This window comes from Arachis ipaensis, chromosome B06 (genome assembly GCF_000816755.2).
Source record: "Arachis ipaensis cultivar K30076 chromosome B06, Araip1.1, whole genome shotgun sequence".
NCBI lineage: Eukaryota > Viridiplantae > Streptophyta > Magnoliopsida > Fabales > Fabaceae > Arachis > Arachis ipaensis.
Window position 1 is genome coordinate 130,664,809 of NC_029790.2, and position 23,096 is coordinate 130,687,904.

General features: G+C 32.4%; 3 protein-coding genes across 3 annotated transcripts in view; 1 reads left to right on the plus strand and 2 right to left on the minus strand.

Moving 5' to 3' along the window:
* Nucleotides 1-1,816, minus strand: part of LOC107605368 (myosin-2 heavy chain) — a gene marked incomplete in the record, with an annotated part of 3,501 nt that extends 1,685 nt beyond the window's left edge. Inside the window, 2 exon segments of the mRNA XM_016307232.2 lie at nucleotides 1-989; nucleotides 1,510-1,816. Of these exon segments, the coding sequence (XP_016162718.1) occupies nucleotides 1-989; nucleotides 1,510-1,563 (1,043 nt within the window).
* On the minus strand, nucleotides 7,884-9,277 carry LOC107648504. The gene is made up of 2 exons (XM_016352343.2): nucleotides 8,730-9,277; nucleotides 7,884-8,388 (listed from the first exon to the last, which is right to left on the minus strand). Exons 1-2 carry the CDS (start codon nucleotides 9,268-9,270, stop codon nucleotides 8,351-8,353), a joined length of 579 nt encoding a protein of 192 aa, XP_016207829.2. The 5' UTR covers nucleotides 9,271-9,277; the 3' UTR covers nucleotides 7,884-8,350.
* On the plus strand, nucleotides 9,668-14,458 carry LOC107605369 (pentatricopeptide repeat-containing protein At5g16420, mitochondrial-like). The gene is made up of 2 exons (XM_016307233.2): nucleotides 9,668-10,122; nucleotides 11,614-14,458. Exon 2 carries the CDS (start codon nucleotides 11,876-11,878, stop codon nucleotides 13,484-13,486), a length of 1,611 nt encoding a protein of 536 aa, XP_016162719.1. The 5' UTR covers nucleotides 9,668-10,122; nucleotides 11,614-11,875; the 3' UTR covers nucleotides 13,487-14,458.

Below are 23,096 nucleotides of genomic sequence, written 5' to 3' on the forward strand. Positions count from 1 at the left end.
CTAGAAGATGCGAGTGATTGCTGAGAAGAAACCAATTCAGACCTCACATCAGTGAGAAGCTTCTTCACCCTTCTGAAATCTTCCAGAGTCTCATTACTCTCCTGCGCGTGTCTAGAAGCATCCTCTCCCAACCGCTTAAGTTCCTCCTGTGCCAACAACCATTCCATTGTCTGCTGCTCCAAGGTAGCCTCGGCAGACTTCAGTTTTTCTTCTTCGGACTTCCTCTGAGTCAGCGAAACCTGAAGTTCCTGATCTTTTACATGGACAGCCTTCTGGAGTTCTTGAAGCTCAATTTTTTGTTTGTTCATAACCTCATTTGTTTCAATCAAAAGTTGAGCTTTCTGTTTAAGCTCAGCATCAAAAGTTGCTGCTTCTTCACTCTTCTTCACCAAGTCAATCTTCATTTGCTCCACTTCTGCCTCCTTCAAGGACAGTGCCCTCTTCATGGTAGCAACCTCTTGATCACGCTCCCTGAGAAGGAGCTTCAGTACCTCCATCTGACCTGCTTGAGAAACCAAGTTAGTCTTAGCTTCCTTCATCTCCTCTTCCAGCTTCTCATACTTGGTGCGAGCAGCCGCAATTTCCCTCTCCTGTTGCTCCAACTCTTCCTTTGTGTGTTTCAACTCAGTGCTCTCCAAAATAACCATCCTCTCTATCTCCAGCAGATGCTCTTCCTTCTTTATCAATTCCCTGAGTGCAGCCTGAAGATCCGACTCAAGCATGCTAAGATTGTAAGCTAGCTGAGCATCTTCACCACCGTAAGACTCGCCTGTGACCCCAGTTGCCATCTGATGTTCCAGCTTCTGTGCTTGCTCAAACAGCTTTTCAAGGAGCAGCCTTGCAGATTTAGCAGCTCCATAGTCGTTGATGCTTGGTCTATTATCATTCAGTATTGACCTAATACAACATTTTCTCTTTTTGGTTGTCACCAAATCTATTCGGCTATGAACATTGTGAAGCTTGCTGTATTTGAACCTAACAGAGCAAAACTGCACACGGAAACAGAACCATTGCAACATCATAATTCATGATTTTGTGAAATAACAAGTCTAATCAGCAAAAATAATCATAATATCCTTGAACCAAAAAGAAAAGCAAATCAAATGAAATCAGAAAACTAAACAAGAAATTACGATATAATCATGAATTTTTCAATGCTTTTGTAACAAATGCAAGAACAGCATTTTAAACTAAATAATCATATATCCCTATAAAGATTCATAGTTTTTCATTAGTCCATTGATTTTCACATGATATATAATATAGCCACCATTAAAGAATCCAAAAACACTATCTATCTATATCATACATAACATCAATATGCAGATTTATTATCAATTTCTCAAAAGAAGAAAGAATATCCGAAAGCGAAACTCTCAGCTAGGTTCATAACTAAAGATCAATAATACAAATAGCTGCAAATAAACAAAAATAACTAAAAATGTAATAAAATAAAAACAGAGAGAGAGAGAGAGAGAGAGAGAGAGAGGGAGAGAAAGCGAGGTTTACGTGTGAGTAATATTGAGAAGAGGAAGGAAGACGAAGCGAAGAGTTGAAAGCCATTGGAGTTGGAACGAGTGAGAGTGAGAGGACTAATCGCCGATCGAAGAAGGAACCATAACCAAACGAATCGAAACGTTGCAGCTCCACGCTCTTGAAACAACAACCATCCCTTTCTTTATTTTCTTTGTAATTGAAAGAGAGAGAGAGTGAGAAACTGAAATAAAAGCTTGAGAATGGAGAAATGTATTGGACTCAATTCAGTGCAAGAAAGAAAAGAAGATGCTCAACAAACAAAAATGGAATATAACTTGTGCCGCTTAAATCTTGTGGTAATAAATATATGGTCCTAATAAACGCCTAATTCTAAAAATATTATTTTTAATATATATTCATTATGATTATTGATTAATAAGTTTTGGATTTAGATTTGGATTTGGATCAACAGATAAAGAATCGAGTAAATAAAGTGACGTGTCCCTCTTAAGTCTTGATCCCTTTATCAAAACCCTCAAAAAAGATTCCTTCACCATTTTTTTTTAATTATTTATTTATGAGTTTTATTAACAAGAAGTAGAACACTTTTTTTAAAAATATTAAATTGAAAGAAATTTTATATATTATTTTAAATTTATTTGTTTTTCTTCTCTTAATTAATACTTTTTAACTAAATTATTTGTGCGGAAAATATGAGTCCGAGTTCAAATTAGATACAAAGGAATTGCCAAAAAGAATAATGAACATATGTACTTGATTATAGATTTGTTGCATTTTTTAAGCACTTATTATGACCATTTAGTAACATTCTTTTTCTGCTAATCTTACAAAGAAAGACTACTAGATTTAGGGTTTTTTTGCAAGGAGTATTAATTGAAGTTACTATAACCAATTTAATAATAGATTGAATATTGAATAAATTTTATTTATAATTTATAAGTTTGGGAGTTGAAAACATAATTTAATTCGAGTTAAATTATTCATACATTATTAATTTGACATAAAATCATTAATAAGAATTTAATTTTGATACATTATTAATGTAAAATAATTTTATACGTATATTTAATTACGTAACGTCAATAAATATAACTATTTTTTGCATTAATTGTGTAAATGATCATCCAAAAGAATGGAGGTGATTCCAATAAAATGTTTTATAGTGTTATTGTATCCAAATTAAATAACCATAAATCATGTCATTTATATTTAATTTATTTAACTTATTTAAAAAGTTTATTTTTTAATTTATTTTTCCTAAATTAAATATTGAAAATATGAATACAAATATAAATGATAAAAAAAAAAACTAGTGGGTCGAATAATTTCCGAGGAAAAAGAACCAACCTATGGACGAGATGTAGCAACTAGCAACGAGTGTGAATGAGAGGACCTAGTTTTGATGTTGAAATGGATGGAAACTCATGGGCCAATATGGGCTTAACACGTGTACATGCTTCTACCATTACATTTTTCATTGATAATTTTTTTATTCACTTTTTCTATTAATGTTTGTGGATAATCAACTTATCAGCATTTAACATCAATTGGGCTTGCACTACTCTTTCAGTGAAATAATGGATATGGATTAAGACTCATTGTGATTGTAATTTGTTAATTTGTTTTTATACTGAAGATGGGATTTATAAAAGCTCGTCACATATAATACCAAAAAAAAGTTCGTCGTATAAAACAATTAAAAAGAAAAAAAAAAAAAGAGGTTCTCTCTCGTGGGGTCATTACATGTTAACATTACCGTCATCACGTTCCGTGACTTTCGTCCAATACATTTGGGAGGTGTGGGTATTTTAATAACGGAAAGGATTAATCTCTACGTATAAGTGATTATGCTATATAAATTTTAAAAGTTCTCTAATTGATATTACACTTAAACGCACCTCTAACAAATTTTTAATTTTTGAAAGGATTCTGTTTTCTTTTTCGAATTTTTTGTCTTTTCTTACTCCTTCTTCATTTGCGTGTTTTTCTCTCTATTCTCTTTCTTCGTTATTCTCAATTTCCATTGTGTTTTTTTACATTAAGCTCTGAAATCGTTTTTGAAGTATTTCATCTTTATCGTCGTGTTTCTCCTCATTCTTCTTTTGATTTTGTAACATTGTGTATTTTTTTCTTCTTAGTTTGATTTTTTCCTCCCAAAAAGAATTATGAGAATATGAAATAAGAAAATGAAGAAGAAGAAACAGCAGAAGATGAGGAGGAGAAAACTGAAGAGTTCTGAATTATGCATAAAGTGTACTTCAACGAATTTTTGGTGTATTTCTTAAATCCTTTGGATGTATTTCTTAAACCCATTGGGTGTATTTCTGTAATCCGTTTGGTGTATTTTTGTAATCGTTTGGATGTATTTCTGTAACCGTTTGGATGTATTTCTGTAATCGTTTGAGTGTATTTCTGAAGTTCCATTATCTTCAAAACGATTTCAAAGCTTGATTTCAGAAACCATGAAAATCGAAAAAAAAAAAATAAAACGAAACAAGAATACCAGTGATAAATGCAAGTAAAACAACGAATGAAAAGGCGAAGAGAGAATACACAAAGGAGATCGAACAAATTTGGCAAGAAACTCGTTTTCATGGAGGAAGAAGAAGAATCGTTCATAATGCATGGTGAGTAACGCGCTTTGAAAACAGAAAGTGGTTGAAGAGTGTAATGCGCATGTGTTTTATTGGGTTTGTGCCAACTTATAAGACTTGTAAGACAAAAAGACTTGTATGTATAGCAGACCTCTTTAATAATAAATCATTATTATAACTAAATACTCTTTGGGCTAAGTTTTTTTTTTATTATGGCGTTGATTGGAGAGAATGATGGATATATTGGTTGGAAAGTAAGTTCTACAAAAAAAATAAAATATTCTACAAAAATTTTGGATGAAGTATTTAATTTTTTTTTTTGGTTTGCACCAAGATATCTATAAGTCAAAAGTCCAATGACTAATCTCTTGGATACTGCAGAGGTAAAGTGGCCAAATGGGCCACCCTCTCAAGTAAGCAATCTCCATTTTTATCCTTCAGTGAATATCGAACCCAGAAAAAGATGGTTAAGAGACATCATCTATCTGTGCCAACTTGCATTGGTGATGAAGTATTTAATTTGTATGTTCTAAAATTTTAAAATTCTTTGGATTGGAATCGGTTGGTTTGATTTAAACATTAAAAAATTTTTAAATTTAATTTATACAAATTGGTTTTTTTTTTAAATCTTATTATTTATTTTTTGACGCTAAGTCAGACGGTATAATTTTTACTTGTAAATTATCTCACATTTAAGTATAACATTTTAGATGAATACTATTAATATAATTAATTAAAAATTAAAAAAAATAAATTTAACTAAAATAAATTTCAAAAATAAATTTAAAGAATAAACGATTTTTCAGAATTTAACTTGACCATTTATTCCTCCACCATTTTACCCCACCCTTGGGGCTTCAAGGCTCTACGTTCAGCTCTGTCTCCGGTCAATAGACGAATTTTTTTCTCCATAAATTGACTAGTTTTTTATTTTGATATGGAAGAGTGAATAGAATTTTATGTTAATGTTACAAAAAATAGATTTTTATAGAATTTGCTGTTCTGTGTAAGCACAATACGCAAACTGTGTATTGTAATTTAATATTAAAATAATATAATACGCAATCTGCATATTGTAATTTAATATTAAAATAATATAATACGCAATTTGTGTATTATTTTTATAAATTAAAAAAATTTTGATATGATAATTCGCACTCTACGAATTTTATAACCCCCAAAATTTTGTAAAATACTATAACTTTTAATATTAAAGAATTACACCAATTCTTATCCATCCAAAAAAATTAACCACTAGTTTCTTATGAAAAATGTTATCTACCATATGACATAATATTAGATAGGTCAATTATAGTGTACAAATGTTCTTTGTACAGATTTTTTTTAGTTGAATACCAGGATGACACGCGTCATAGTGCTGGTCCTGAGGGAGCAGCTTGCAGAATTTACTGAACAAATTGCAGAACTTGGTGCAGGATGCGACTTGGTGCAGGATGCGTAACAGCAGAAGCCGAGTCGCATGAGTAGCTTAAAACGTTGTTAGGGGTATTAGTGTTGGGCTTTGATTTTTTTTCGTGATCCTAAAATTTGGAGTTCATGGGCTATATGATTGATTCATAAAATATAATTTTTGTGGGCCTGTAAACAGAACTTTAAAAATATATGTGAATTTTGGTATCTTTTAATTTTTATAATTGCTAAATACCCTTATCACTGTAAAGGGAGTGAAGTTGTTGCTCCATCTAGGGGAAGGAGAGACCCAAACTCATCGCCGACCAGAAGAAGTGGGTGACTAAGAGGCTCCACAACGGGCAACAAGAAGAATTGCCGTCACCCATCACCGGCGACACCATCATCGGCAGTCCACAATCGGAAACTTCGTGCTACCGCCGTAGTCATACCTGTGAAGAACGCAGCGTCTCCACCCCTTTTTCGATAAGATTTCCTTTTCGCTTCCCATAACGGAGGTCTCCCCACCATACCGTGGTCGCTGATGCATACGAGTTCGCCGACAGCCGCCCCACGCCTATGAGTGCATTTTCCTAATTTGCCTAATTTGGATGGCTATTTAAGGCAATGGGGAACTCATCCTATCACTCAAAACAGAACAATTTACACTTGGATTAATGAAAAAGGTGCATCGATAGGCCAGAGGACTTATGCAGAACATCTTAATGCATCTTGCATTGCTTATAAGCTCTTAACAAGCCAAAAGCCAGTTATCAAGTCTTGGGACAAGGTTCTTGTTGTTTATGTGCCTGGTCTAGACTTCATCGACGCCTTCTTTGAATGCCTAAGAGCTAGAGCCATACCAGTTCCAGTTCTTCCTCCGGATCCAATGCAAAGAAGTGGACAAGCACTAACAAAAATGGAAAACATTGCCAAGTCATGCAGTATTATGGCAGTTTTGTCAACAGTTGCTTATCACTCGGCTGTCCGGGCAGGTTTATTGAAAAAATTTTTCTTATTTATAGGGAAAAGTGGGAAGTCCGAGATGAATCCGTGACTTCGATCAGAATCGGTTTCCAGACGTCAACCTCCGCCACAGTACCACGATGGCGGCTGTATCTGTCTCCCTGCAACCTAAGATTTCATTTTTAGGGAGAAGATCTTCATTTCTATTTAGTATCCATGGCTACTACACCTGATTTCTCTTTTTTTCCTCCTATTAACAAATTAAAAAAAAAAGCTTTGGGTCCAATTCAGTTTTTAGATACCCAATTCACTGCCAAAGCCAACTTCAGCAAGTCTATCAGCTTATATTTGAATCACACTATTTTCGCTAGTTGGCTCAGCCACAGTCCACAGCTAACATAAGGCAGCAGACAAGCTCTGAAACACAGCACCACGTGTTAATCTCATATTCAAAGAGAGGGAATATCTGTATATCTGTATCAACTTGTATCTGTACCGTAGAGCGACCCTATTAGATATTGTAGACGACAAACTAATAGGTCAATATATATTTTATCGGTTCTACTACAAAAATCAACAGAAGTTAAGCCAACTCAAATGAATTAGTTAAAAAATAGGTTCGTTATAAAAAAATTTTTATTATTTTAATTTTTTGAATTTTAAAATCGGTATAAAAAAATTAGAGAAAAATTTTAAACAGCTCTTGATAATTATCTCGAAAGACAATGAAGCCCTTAACAAAATAAATATCTTTTTCGACTCCTAATTTTTATTTTTATGAGACTAATTAGCTCCTGTACAAAAAAAAAATCAATGTTTTATTTTGTTGGCACAGGGACTAATCAGTCCCATATAAATAAAAATTAGGGGTCGAAAAGGATTAATTTTTTTGTTAAGGACCTCGTTGTCCTTTCGAGATAATTATCACGGACCGGATTGAATATTCACTAAAAAAACTAATTTAAAAGATATACAATGTAACTAATTTTAATGGCTGATTTTAGTATGGAAATAGTCTTTTTGAGAATTATAGTCTACTATTTTAAAAAATTCTTAAAAAGATTAAAGGATATTTTATATTTTGAAATAACTTCTAATTTTACACTTTTGTCCATTTTTTTTATGGTCAAAATTAGTTTAGTTCCAAAATTACCCCGCATAATCCCACCATCATCCTCTTCACATTATTTTTCTGTTTCTCATCCACCTCCTTTGTCAACATCAATACCATCATCTCCACCTATTGAGGCTGAACCCATAAGCATCCTTCCTCCTTTCTTTTAACCGGTTGTGAAAGTCTATTCTCCTAATTCTTTATCCTCCCCCCAGTTTCATATAATCCTTTGTAAGCATGATAATATCAACCTTGCATGTATACACTTGATTTGGTTGTTGCAATAAGCCACTAACATGTATTGAACACATGAAAAAATAGTCCCTTCTACCTTAGAAACACCTTTGAGATGTTAGAACAGATGATCTAATCAATAATTTTCTTTGAAGCGCTGTGCAATTAACACTTTACGTAACAAACATCTATCTATGAAACTAAATTGTTGACAAAATTCATCATACAGAAAATTGTCTAGCTTTTCTTTTGGCTAAAACAGAATTCTTTTAAGTTTCATCTACAGGTTCTTTGTTGATTCTGGTGTGGCAATATAAGTTCTGCTAAAGAAATCCTTCAATACATCTTCCAGACCTAGCATTCTTATATATAGTGGATGCTTCTTCCATTATTTTGGCCTGGGAGAGCAACCCTGCTCTCTTTCTTCCAGATGGATGAGTGGAGAAATAATCCATAAGTGCCGAGTCACCGTTGACTTCTCCCAGTTTCTGATACACTGCGGGCGCCACCCGTGGATCATATCCGGCAGAAGCAATTAAGAGCAGGCCAATGTAATCAGCTTCCATTTCCATCCTGAAAACAGGATTTAGTTATGAAAAATTGAAAGAAGAAAAAGTTTCCACAATATCTACCAAGAGAAACAAGTACAAGCAGCATGTAGATGATGATTATTTAAGTATAATCAGAAATTCAAAACAACATTGACATGCTGATAGATGGCACACAATAATGTCTCAAGGGTACTACAATTGAGGATGTCTTGAGAAAAAACATGTCAAAATTTGATTACTGTATCACAAGACCAGTTTCAAATGAATTATTAAATCCCATCTCGCTCAGAAATTTTATTCAGAAAAGATATCAACTATCACTTTTAAAATGCTCTAACAATCCGTTGTATACAACAATCTTACCACCAGGTAGCAAAATGGCATTGACAACCGAATCATTGACAACAAGCACCTCCCAATTCAATCCATCGAGATGCGAGGTAGCTGGCCCTTTCTTTCTACTTTGCTGAACCCAACTGTCATCAAGGATTTCATCTTCCTTGTGCCAACCACTTTCTGCCTTACCATCAGCACTAGAATTACTCAACGATTTCAAAGTCTCCTCAGTATGCCCTTCAAACCCTGTGACATGTGCTGATGCATAACCAACATCATTCCAAACTTGTTCCTTGCTCAACCCTCTCTGCAAGGTATCAATGATTTCCATTGATATCATCCTTATCGTCATACTCTCAGGGTGTATGGCAGGCAAGATCTTTCCCTTGAAACTCGCCTTCAGTTTCTCGAATTCAGCCTCCCCAAGTTGCCTCACCATGGCTTTAGATAACAAAATCCAGTGGCTTCTCTTGGTATATGGAACTGTCTCTAAATTCCCAAAATACATAGTTATGAATATAGCTGACCCAACCAACACAACAGTGAATACATGTCTAGCATTCATCATACATAGGAAGTGCAAGATAGTTTTACATGTGCATTCAAATTAAACTCTAAGTGTAAATGAATTATAGTTTAAATGACATAATCTTTTCATACTCACAGTAGATTCTAGTCTTTTTATTTTTAGTAAAAAAATAAACTTTAAGTAAAATAGCATGATTATGAAAATTGGACTGAACAGCCGTTAGACCGGTCCAATCATGAACCGGAAACATTAAAAATCCGGTCAGGCATGTAAAACTGGTAATAAAAAAATCGTTGAAGAACCGCTAAACCGGAATCCGGTCAGGCATGTAAAACTGGTGATCAGAAAATCGTTGAAGAACCGATAAACCGGAATCCGGTCGGACCAAATCGAGACCCGGCCAGTTTACACAAAAGGGAAGCTACTCCTTCGTTTCTTTCCCCCTTTCTCCCTTTCCTTCTTTCATAATCACAAAAATCACAAAAACTAAGCCTACAGCACCGCCGCAAGGAGTGGCATATTGCCGCCGTCCATTAAGTTCGCCGTCCGTCCGTCTATCTAGCTTCCGTCGTGCTCCAAGCCTTCAACCCCTGTTCGCTGTCACCGATTGCAGCTGCTTCCTTGAGCTCGGCGTCCGTCGTCTTTGTCTGCTCAGCCGCGCTTCCGCCACCGTTTCTTCGCCGTTCACGTTCGCCTCTTCGTTCAGCCGCCGTATTCCTTCGCGTTCTTCGCCGTTCACGTTCGCTCGGCGTTCACCGTTCGCGTTCACTCGCCGTTCACCGTTCGAGTTCGCATTCGCGTTCGTCTGGAAGCCACGTTGCTCTGCTTCAAACTCTGCGTCCAACCCGCGCGCTCCACCTAGCCGTCGAACTGCTCTCTTTTGTCGCCGCCGTGAGTTCCCTAAACCCGCCACCAATACTCTGCTTCAAACTCTGCAACTTCTGATTTCTATTACAATAAGTAACTATTTGATTTGGTAGTGGTTTGGATTTTTTTCATAGATTATACAATTGTTATGTTCTCTTCTCTATCACATTGATATTAAGCTTTGAGTTCTCTTATTTCGTTTTAATTTTACCGCACTTAACATGTTTGATGAAATGCTTTAACCATATTTCTGGATGGTTTTATAATTTCTAGCTTTTAGAAACTTAGTAAGTTGATTGCATGTGAAATTAAGAATAATTGGATCTTAGTAATTAGGAAATTTTAGCTGCACAAATAGGGTCTTTGCAGAAAACATATTAGCATGATGATTCCACTTGCATTAGTGTTCTTCTGGTAAATTTTAACTGTTATTGTAAAGTTGTTAATTTGCTAATTGTTCTTGTGTTGTTGTTATGTTATCTTTATTTTTTTTTTCTTTTTGTTGTAATTTTCTGTTCTTGGTTTAAGCTGTGATTGAAGGTTCTTTGGTTTGGGTATTCTTCAGTTTCCTAGAAGCTTAGCTTTTATTCTTTTGAGCATACACGTATCAAATTATTGTTTTCAGCAATGGTGATTTTTAGATTTTTTTTTGGTTGTTTTGTTTTAAATGTTCCTATTGGTGTTGTTGTGTTGTTGCTGTGATTTAAATGAAAGATTCTTCTTTTTTTGAATGCCCAGTTAGTGCTTGGTTGATTGGTTTTGCTCACTGACTGTATTTAATGATAAATTTTAAATTGATAACTCTACTACTGCTTTACTGTCTGTTTCTATAGTTAAATTTTATTAAAGTTTCTTGAATTTGCGCTGCCTATGTTACTGATTCTGTTCCTTCATTGGTTTTTTTTTTTTGTTGTTAATCATTGTGATGAGCTTTGTTAAAATTGGGTTGAAAACTGTTAATCTTCTTCATTTTTCACTGTTCTAACTTCTGTTCTTATTAAAAAATTTGCAATTTGTGATCTTTTGATTTATTATATGCTTCATGTTTTCATTGTTCTGTTCTTATGAAGAAAAAATTTGCAATTAGTGATTGTATGATTCATGTTTTGATTGTTCTTATATAAAAAAATTCTGTTTTCATTGTTTTGTTCATTGTTTGGTTGCACTGTCCCTGCTCTCGATCTCCGCCAACTCGCTGCCCCTCCTCCGTGTTGGATTCTTTTTGTTTCAGGTTCTGTTGTGTGTTTGTTGTGCAGCACTATCATTTTTTGTTTTACTTTTTGACTCAGCTACATTAAGACAATGTTCTCTATTTTTAACTTGTGCATTGTAATTCAATCCAGCTATTTTTAATGGAAGTATAATTATGTTAATTGTTAACAAATTTGCAGCAAGTTTTTGCATATTTTGATGATTAATTACATTTAGTTGGTGATATTTTATATAGGGTTTTAAATTTGAAAGATATTTTAGGATGATTATTTATAATTTATTTATTATTTTATTATGGAACAGTTTTTTCGGTTAAACTACGGTTAGACTGATTGGACTAGTGAACCAGTAACTAAAGCGGTTTGATGACTGATCCGGTTTTCATTGGTCTCCACCAAACCCAACCTTCTCTCACGGCAACAACTTCACCTGTGGAGCTGGACAGCGTTCATGCTTTAACTACTACCTCTCTCTCGCCGCCTCTGCTGTTGAAAATAACTTAGAATGAGCCATAAATTGTAGGTTATGAATACGTAACTAGGAAAAGGAGTTGCCAATTGCAGGCATGTTCCGTTCCACACACATCCTCCATCACTCCCACCCCTTCACCTCTGCCGCAACCTCTGCCGCCATCACTGCTGCCGCCTCTCCTGCACCCACCACCCTTGCGTCCTTCACCGTCACGCCCCCAGTGCACCCCTGGCCCCGCCGCCTCACTCCTAAAACCCTTGCCTCCCTTATTTCCCGCCAACACGACCCAAATCTCTCCCTCCAAATCTTCCACTATGCCCTAACCCACCACCCCAATAGCAACAACAACCGCCTCGCCCACCACCCTATTCCCTTCAATGCCATAATTCTCAAGCTCTCCCGTGCCCGCCACTTCCCCCAAATCGATGCCATCCTCTGTGATTCCCGTATCACCGACGAACAACCGCTTATAACGGTTATTCGCGGGTACGGCCTTGCTGGTCGCCCAAAATTGGCACTCAGGACCTTCATGAGGATCGAATCTTTTGGGATTCAACCCTCCACGAAGGCCCTGAACGCCACGCTTAATGCCCTGGTTCAGTGCAAGCGCTATGATTTAGCACATTTTGTTTTTAAGAATTGTATGGCCAAATTTAGGGTTGTGCCCAATGTGGTTAGTTGCAATATTTTGCTGAAGGCTCTTTGTAAAGGGAACAATGTAGATGCAGCGGTTAGGGTTTTGGATGAGATGCCTGCAATAGGTGTGGTGCCCAATGTGGTGAGTTACACTACTGTTTTAGGTGGGTATGCTTTGAGGGGTGACATGAGGGGTGCAAAGAGGGTTTTTATGGAGATTTTGGGGAAAGGGTGGATACCTGATGCAACTACTTACACTGTCTTGGTGAGTGGGTTTTGTAGGCAAGGGATGTTTGTTGATGCAATTAAGGTGATGGATGAGATGGAGGAGAATGGGCTTGAGCCTAATGAGGTTACTTATAGTGTTATGATTGAGGCGTATTGTAAGGGGAAGAAGTTCGGGGAGGCACTTAATGTGCTCGACGATATGCTTGGGAAGAATCATGTGCCGAGTTCGGCGCTGTGTTGTAGGGTTGTTGATATGTTGTGCGAGGAAGGGAATGTTGAGAAGGCTTGTGAGGTTTGGAGGAAGCTCTTGAGGATGAATTGCAGCCGCGATGATGCTGTCACAGGTACTCTTGTTCATTGGCTGTGTAAGAAGGGGAAGGTGATTGAGGCAAGGAAGGCGCTTGATGAATTTGGAGGTGGTGCAGTTCCAAGTCTATTGACATATAACACATTGATTGCCGGAATGTGCGAGAGAGGGGAGCTCTGTGAGGCTGCTAGGTTGTGGGATGATATGGTGGAGAAGGGTCGCGTACCTAATGCGTTTGCTTATAATATGTTGATTAAAGGATTTTGTAAGGTTGGTAACGTGAAGGAGGGAATAAGGATTCTAGAGGAGATGTTTGAAAGTGGATGTTTGCCTGACAAATCAACATACACGATATTGATTGATGGACTTTCTTGTGCAAGAGGGATGGTGGAAGAAATTAACAAGGTTGTTGCATTGGCCGTATCCGCTGGAGTTGATGATGACATGTGGGATATCTTCCTGAAATCTGTTGCAAATAATTTAAATTTGAATGCAGCTGAATTTGATAGGATACTGTTAGAGAGTGTCCCATGAGGTGCAGTGAACAGCATGTTAAAGAAATAGCTGTTTAACCATGTTAGTGTAAACACATCAAGGTGCACTTTTCCCTCGGATCTTTCAACTGGAAACAGTTTATCCATTGTGAAGGTATGCTTCTACCTTGTATACTATCCAGTTAGTGAACTTGGAAATTTTAACCAATTGACAGGGGACCATTTCTTGGTGTATTTTGTCTATAATCGGATTTGGTTCCGTCATAGCAGCAGATTCATCTTGTTCTGCAAATTTATAGAAGGTTGGTTATCAAAATATGGTGAAGTTAGTGAGCAAGTAGCCAACATGATTTGGTATCATAGTTTAAGTAGCTGCTTCTCAGTGTTTCTAAATATGGCATGAGCATCTTCATTAAATTGTTGGCCTTATATAAGGGGTTTCTTTTTGAGTGTCGAAGACTGGGAGTTCCTGGAACAAAAGAAAATGATTCTTAATACACTTGGATGGCATGGACAAGGTATTCTTTCAGTTCTTCCACTTGCTGCTAGAATGTGTTAGCTATATTTTGCTGTGAGGTTTGGAGAAATTTGTTAGGATCATTTGTAAGAATTGGGATGTCCTTCTAGATCCCTATGTTGATTTCATTCTCGTAATTTATTTGGGAGATTTTAGGAGATGAAAGGAGCATAAGGTGCTATGAAGCTATGCCTCTTTGCCATAATGAAGGTGCATCTGATTGGTTTTCTATGCTTATTTACAGAATTTTGCACTTGGTTCATAAAAAAAGTTTTCGGATCATATTATTAGAGTGGTTGAGCTGTTCTTAGCTTTCGGCTAATTTTTATTTTTTGGGACATTTGGGCTTCTGTATTTTAAAAAGTTTTCTCCCTTTTTTTTGTTGTAATCCTTCAACTAAAACACTCTTCTTCTTGCTTAATCTGTATATTACAATTTCTTTTAAGAAAGAGACAGGAGAAGTATTAGTAATGTGAAACTTTAGTGAAGACATTCTATTGTTTGGTTCTATTTCTATGAATCTATACCATGTGTATAACTGTATTCGCAATTCTGCATGCTTCATTTTTACTTGTCACAATTCATGTGCAATTGTGCATCATAGATGATCGTTAATAATGCTTATATATATACACACCAAATGATGGAGATAGACGATTTAAATAAGAGAAAATGACTGAAAATGTGAAAATAAGATCAGGTATAATTTGATCATTTTGATCAAATTTAAAATCTTTATAGAGAGGACCAATATATATAGCAGATAAATGTCAAGAATACTTAATTTTTCTTATTGTAAATGTATTAAAACATCACATTACAGTTTGATAAAATGACAGCTATTTCATCTTATTTGAGTAGAAATATGGTATGATTTTCTAATCACATCATTGCAATTTTCACCTCTTCTTTTTTTTTTTTTTTTTGGTCTGGACCTCTCTTCTAGGTCAAGGTCTATTGGAAACATTTTTTGTCAAAGCCTAGGTGCACTCTTAGCAGATGGGTTTCTCTTACACATTTCTACGGTCCACTACTTGTTGTGCAAACTGCATGTGTTCATGTTTCCCATTGCTACCCCTGTTTTAACTACCAAAAAAAAAACTTTCCCATTGCTACATGTGCTTCTCGTACACTCTTCCATTGTGAATTATGCTTCCTATTCCATAATTTTCGTAAGAGTAATTACCTAAATCAGTCCTAAGGCTGCTTATATGAAATGACTAAAATAACCATATGATTTCAAATTTTCTACGTCAAGTATAAACTAATTTAATAGAGAATGAGTACGTAGGAGTACAGACGAAACTTGAAAAAATGTTTGAAGAAACCAAAAATTTTAATAAAAAAATATATAATAGTATTTATATTAAAATAAAAATTATAAATATATTTATTTTATTTTTAAATTTATTATTAATATGTAGAAATACATATGATTAAGCTTAATAAAAAAATAGATCTGAGTTTGATTAATAAAAAATTTTGTTTAGGTTAATAAGTCAGATTAATTTTAAATAAAAAATCAGTTTTAAAAAAGAATCTGTTTTTACATAAAAAAAAAAAGTTTCAAGACTAATTATAGAAAAACTAAGAAGGGATAATAGTGGAATAATAAAAAATATCTATAGACAAAAAGGAAAACAAAATTTATAAAAAAGTCCGTGTCCACTCTTCCAAATCCCGTGTCCATCATTGTCCTTCGTAAAAGAGTGGACACAAAAATATAAAAAACTCTCTCGGAGACAATGTGTTTCGTGTCCATGTCTCTGCTTCCAAACACATTTTAAACATGTACTGTCCATGTCTCTGTGTCTTGTCTCTGAAAACAAACGCTACCTAAGAGTTTTGAAATCAGACATTTTAGTGTTTAAATTTTAAAATACACAAAATAATTTTTAATATTTACTTCCGTTAAACAATACAGAGCCGGGTTTAAGCTTGGAATTGAGTTCATAAATTAAATAAACCGAGCTTGAGCTTGGATAGACTCATCTCATTAACTCGTGAGCTGGCTCGATTTTATATATATATGATCTTAATTATTTGAAATTTTATATTTATTTTTGTATATATTTTGATGTAGGATATAATCAAGTACAAACTAATTTAATAGAAAATGAGAGTACGTAGGAGTACAGACGAAACTTGAAAAAATGTTTTAAGAAACCAAAAATTTTAATAAAAAAATATATAATAGTATTTATATTAAAATAAAAATTATAAATATATTTATTTTATTTTTAAATTTATTATTAATATGTAGGAATACATATGGTTAAGATTAATAAAAAAATAGATCTGAGTTTGATTAATAAAAAATTTTGTTTAGGTTAATAAGTCAGATTAATTTTAAATAAAAAATCAGTTTTAAAAAAGAATCTGTTTTTACATAAAAAAAAAAAGTTTCAAGACTAATTATAGAAAAACTAAGAAGGGATAATAGTGGAATAATAAAAAATATCTATAGACAAAAAGGAAAACAAAATTTATAAAAAAGTCCGTGTCCACTCTTCCAAATCCCGTGTCCATCATTGTCCTTCGTAAAAGAGTGGACACAAAAATATAAAAAACTCTCTCGGAGACAATGTGTTTCGTGTCCATGTCTCTGCTTCCAAACACATTTTAAACATGTACTGTCCATGTCTCTGTGTCTTGTCTCTGAAAACAAACGCTACCTAAGAGTTTTGAAATCAGACATTTTAGTGTTTAAATTTTAAAATACACAAAATAATTTTTAATATTTACTTCCGTTAAACAATACAGAGCCGGGTTTAAGCTTGGAATTGAGTTCATAAATTAAATAAACCGAGCTTGAGCTTGGATAGACTCATCTCATTAACTCGTGAGCTGGCTCGATTTTATATATATATGATCTTAATTATTTGAAATTTTATATTTATTTTTGTATATATTTTGATGTAGGATATAAATAAAAAAATTTATAATTTATTAATAGATAGACAATATATAAAATTGATCTTTTTAAATATTTTTAAAATATATAAGTTATAATTTATTGATATAAAATTATAAATTATGTTTCTATTATTTGAACCAGCTCGTGAGATTTTGGTGAGCCGAGCTCGAGTTTAAGAAATAGGCTCGATTATTAATGAGTCGAGTCGTAAGCTAAGCTCAATTTTCATGAGTCGAGTTTAAGCTTGGTCTAGCTTGACTCACGTCTAGGGGTGGCAAGTGGGAAAGCCTGCCCCGCCTAGTGAAACAGTCCTAAAATCTCACCCCGCGCTGCTTTATTGTCGGCTGGCGGGCTATCCTATTTTTTTTTTACTATTAACTATTAAATAATATATATAATTTTACAATCATTTTAATAAATTTATAATTTTTATATTCACAAACATTAAAGTGTTTGTAATTATAAATATCTAATAAACATAATTATAAACTAAGTTTTCATCCAAAACATAATTATAAATATTGTCTCCAAACTAAAATAAACATAATTCAAAACATAATTATAAATATTGTCTCCAAAACAAAATGAACATAATTCAAAACACTTAATTTTCATCTTCATTCTCTTGTAAGTTAGGTGGAAAAAAGTTGGATTTTGACCCAAAAATTGTAAAAATACTCCCTTACCAAAAAAAACCCTAAACCCGAAGGGGAAGCCCACCCCGTCCCGTCAAATTCCGCGGTTTAAGCGGTGCGGGTTAGACAGACTTTTACTAATTGACGGTTCCAATTTTTCATTCCGACCCACCTTTTTGGCGAGTTATGTGGGCCGACCCAACGAGTTTAGGCTCGTTTGCCACCCCTACTCACGTCTAGTCCTAGCTGATGTGGAATGTTAACTCGCACACGTGACTGTTAAGTATTTATGTATGTATTCTAGCAAATCAGTCCCTATAGTAAAGTACAAAACAGTCTCAAAAAATAAAAAAAAAAGTCTCAAAATAATCTCTAAAAATTTTCAAAAATTTTTAAAATAGTCTCTTTGAATATTTTTAATCTTTGTCAAAAGTCATCGTCTTATAATATTTTTGTTAATAAAAGTATAAAATATTATTTAAAATATACAATAAATAAAGAATATAAAAATTAATAAAATATATATTAAAATATAATTTTATTTATTAACACTAAAATATCATAAAAAATTACATTATTTAATCATTAACATATGATATCTACATTGAAGTGTTGTAGAAACAATAATAATAACAACTAAATTTAAGAGGTTATTGAATTATGAAAGTCATTATTTATATACCTAACCTCCTAAGATATTGACACTAAATAAACTTAGAAAAATATTCCTATGTGAAAACAAATATTTTTTTTAGCATAATTACTAACTGTGATAGCACAAACAGTTTTAACTCTAAGTCTATTTTGTGTAACATTACAACAACTAAATTCCAAAACTTTTTAAAGAATATGAACAGAACACTAAAGATTTGTTAAGACATTTCTTCTTTAAGTATTGCCCTCACATTGAAATTTTGTAAATTATTTACATTGATTTGTGGTTGATCAACACATACAAATTTGACTTCATATATATGAATTGGTTTACATTGCATGCAAGTTCCAAAATATTGCGTTCATAAGCATTTGTACAAATATTTTTAGTTGTTTATGTGAACAATTTATGTTAAATGAAAGTTCTCCTATTTCTTTAAACAGCAATACTCATTCTCTTCTTTATCATTAAAAAATGATCATACAATACGACACTTATAAATTACATTAAAATAATATTGTGCATGGTCAAAAATAAATATTGGTTTATTTATTTTAAAATTAATTTTTTTTTGAAAAAATGCCTTCAAATAATACCAGCTCATTCTTTTTATCATCATTAAAGAATGATAAAAAAAATATGGTATTTATAAATTTTAAATAAAATTAAATTACTATTTTGTATAGTCAAAAGTATTATATGGATTTATTTATTTTAAATTATTTATATTTTTTGAAAATTAGAGTTTTTTAAAATTAATTTATAATTTATTTTAAAAATATATAAAAAAATTTTGTATATAAATAATCAAATTTGAGATAAATAGACCGAAAATGTTAGAAAGTAAAATTTATTAATTTAGAAATAATTATATATAAATAATTCAAAAGTACTATTTTGAAATTTTTTATAATTTTCAGGCCTGTTTTAATTTTTTTTAAACTCTTTGAAAACTATTTTGTACTTTCCATTAGGGTTCAAGGATTTCATAGATTGAGGTGGGGGAGAAACAGCGACGTTTTGGTTTCTGGGGATTAAATCGTCCTCTTTTCAAAAGTCCATCCCACGTAGCAGTCCGTAACGGTCAGGTCAGTGCCATGGGAGCCATGTCACCATTTTCCGTCAGGTCAAACGGAACAACTCTAACGAATAGATAAATATGTCCATTTTTTCAAAAAATCAGGAACATAAAAATATTTTTCAATTTTTGAAAACAAAAATATCTACAGAAAAAAAGTAAAAACGAATTTGTCCTTTACTCTATATGTAATTATTGAAGCGCTGCCAGGCGGCTAGCGCAGACAAATAAAGAAGCTCCACCATTGTTACTTCAACGTAAGCTACACACCACGCTCTAACACTACCACGTGTGTACTGGCTAGCTACTAGTATAGTACCTATTATTATCTATAACAATATATAATGAAAAAACCCACTTTTGGTGTCCAATTTTTTTTTTCCATTTTTATCCTTTTTAATAACTTACTTCGAGTTACAGCATTCTACTACTTCATTTCCATTCACGTTCACATCAATATAACTTCTCCCGTTAATTTCTCTCACATCACGTTACTGCATTATTTACAGAATTCTACTACTTAATTCTCACTACTGCATCAATTCATTTCTCTCACATCAGTCAGTTACTGCATCAATTGTATTATTCTCAATTTTTTCTCTTAATCTCTCTCACTTCACTGGTTACTCCATATCTCTCTACAATAGAAAAAAATTTCTTCATTTCTCCTCCATCTTTTCCTGCATTCTTCTCATTTCGCCTAAATATAATGTAAAACTTACTGTAATTTATTTTTGGTCATTAAATAAAAGTGTAGAACTGTTTTTATATGTTTCTTTGATTAATTATAGTTGACAACATATCAATGGAAGATTCACGTGGAAGTGGTCGACGAACTTGGCAAGACTATGCCAGACATGAAGACAAAATATGAGTGAAGAACGGAGGCAGCAACGCCTTCTACAAAATATGAGTGAAGAACAGTTTATCATTTAATATGAATTATTTTTTACGATGTATCTATGTTACAAGACTCTTAGTAAGTACTAATTGTGTATAATTTATTTCTTGAGTGTACTCTTAAATTATCAAATTACATTATTTTCATCTTAATAATGAATTTTTTACATATACAGATACTCACAATAACACCGGAGCTGGTTCAAGTAATATACCAAAGGGTCCAAATATGGGTAGGAATCCTATATTTATATTTATTTAATTAATAATAATTTATTTTTTCTTAAATTTTGATTCAATAAATTTTTTATTGTTGGCCTAAATAATATTATTATATTGTCTTAAATGTACTTTACATCATTATAATCTCAATTATTAAATAGTTTAATAATTTTTTAATATAATATCATACAAATATAAAATTTTTATAACTGTATCTATAATCTATAACAATATATAATGCCAAAACATGGAAGTTTGGTGTCCAATTTTCTATTTCCTATTTTAACCCTACTAACATAATTGAAAAATATTATACAGTTACTTATTTCACTAACAGTTACCATGTAACTTCTATTCAATTCTTTACTCTCACAATCTTTCTTTTTTTTATTTTTTTTATTTTATTCTGATTCTCCTTTATCTTATAAACTCTTCTCTGTACCGCACAATTATTTAAAGGAGTTTTTTTGACATCTTAAACTAGGTAAAGATGATGTCAAAAGATTTATTTTCGTGGCCATATATGAAATGAAAAAAAAATTAGAAGCCAACAAGTGTTTAACCAGTGATGATAAATAGTTTTTTTTGTATAGATCTTATTATATTCGGAGGTATTCATTTAAATTATATTTTGTTTAATTTTATATTGGTCTTTGTTTGTATAGTGTTGTTTTAAGTATATCTGTGAGTATTGTACTCTGATGGTCTGTCCAATAGTTTAGCCTCATTCTAATTATTCTATTAGAATTTTTTTTATAATCATAAAAAATATATCTTTTTTATTTTTTTATAATTTCATCTATTTTACTGGTTCTTTTTTTACCTCCTAAAACACGTTGTTATATTTTTCTTGCTGCCATTATTTTTTTACCTTCAACGCTATCGATTTCATCACATCCATCGTTACAAATTTTATTTAGTTTTATTGCAGTTACTACGTTCACGTATAACTTCTACCTATATTTTTTTCCTCTTTAATTTACTTATCCAATTAATATTTTCATGGTTCTTTTACTTTTTTTAATTTATTTCCAATATTTTACGTATAAAAGATAATGTTCTATCTTTTTCTTTTACCAAGGAAGAACTAATTTTTTTCATATTATATGTATTTTTTTAAATATGTCTGTACTTATCAATGACGAATTAAAAAAGTCTAATATTTTGTTAAATTCATTTTTTTTCTTTTTAAATTTACTTCATATGTGATAATATTATTTTTTAATTTTTAAATTATTAATTATACAGAGTATTATATTTAAAATTTGAGTACATGAATATTTATTTTTAAATTGAACTAAAATAAATGAATTATATTACAAAAATATAATTTATTTTGACTTCTATAATATCATTTGTTTGGTATATGGCACTGGTTATTTGATTAACATATAAAAGATGTAACATATAAATAGTGATAATTAATTACGGTGGGTGAAGATATATATATATATATATATATATATATATATTAGTCATTTTTTATAATAGAAATATTGTAATTATTTTTTATAAAAAAATATTAATTTAGACCAGTTCAAGGTATAATTTATCGATTTTTTGGCCAAATCAATTTATCTGATCTAATTTTGATAAAAATAACATAGTTTAATCAATTATATGTATTAAATTTTAATTACTTAAAAATATCTTTAAAAAAAGACGTTTTAAGCGTCTTTGTGCATGTTTGGGCGTCATTATTTTGTTAAAAAAAAATCTTTTTTCAATGAAAAATATCTTTTTTTATTCTTTAACGTGTTTGGTAAATTTCTAGTAGTAAAAGTAAAGCACTAGAAAAATAAAAAAACATCTTTTTTGAGAAGCTGTAATTTACATCTTTTTTTAAAAAGATCTTTTTTCCTTCAAAAAAAGATATTTTTCATGTAATAAATAAACAAAAAAGTAATTTTATATTGTTATACACAAACATAATTGATAGATAAAAAGATCATTTTGCATGAAATATTCAAACATAAAATTACTTTTACTTCTTCAAAAGATCTTTTAAAAAAAGATAATTCAAAAAAAGATCTTTTTTTTAAAAGCTCACCCAAACACATGGGGATATTTATTTATTTATTAATTAATTGATCAATTTGATGCACATATCATTTTTGTGTGAGGAAAACAAATACAAATCACCAGTGCATTAAGTGTTAACGGTTAAGAAATTTGAAAAAAATCAAAATTAATTATAGCAATCACCAGCTTTTGTACCTATATTGTGTCACAAAAACGGTGCTATATAAACACACAATCACCAGCTACCCTCTTTGTGTTTATAACAGCTTTTCCTTCCTTCATTTCCTTCTTCCCCTACAATATCCCACCTGATTCTTCCGTACCATCTGCACCTGCTAAGCCGGCCATGGTGATTGGTTCGTTCATCGTCTCCTCCTCTCCTAGCTTTTACTTCTTCTTTCACATCGAGCTCGAGGAGGCACCAGAGCCTGTGACTGCCGGCATTGTGAAACTCACATGGCAGATCTAGGCTCGCTCCCGCAAACCACTTTTTGGTTGAAGCTGCTGATCGTGATCTCCACAGCTACCATGTGAGTAAAAAAAATCCTCTCAAAGTTCTCTTCCATCTTTTGCTTTTCTAAGACTTTTTACTCTTCCTCAATGTGTTTATTTGTGTTAAACTTTGAAATTAATGCAATCTGTCAACTGAACATTAAATTAACATACATAAAATTTAATTATATTTAACTTTTTTTTTAAATAAT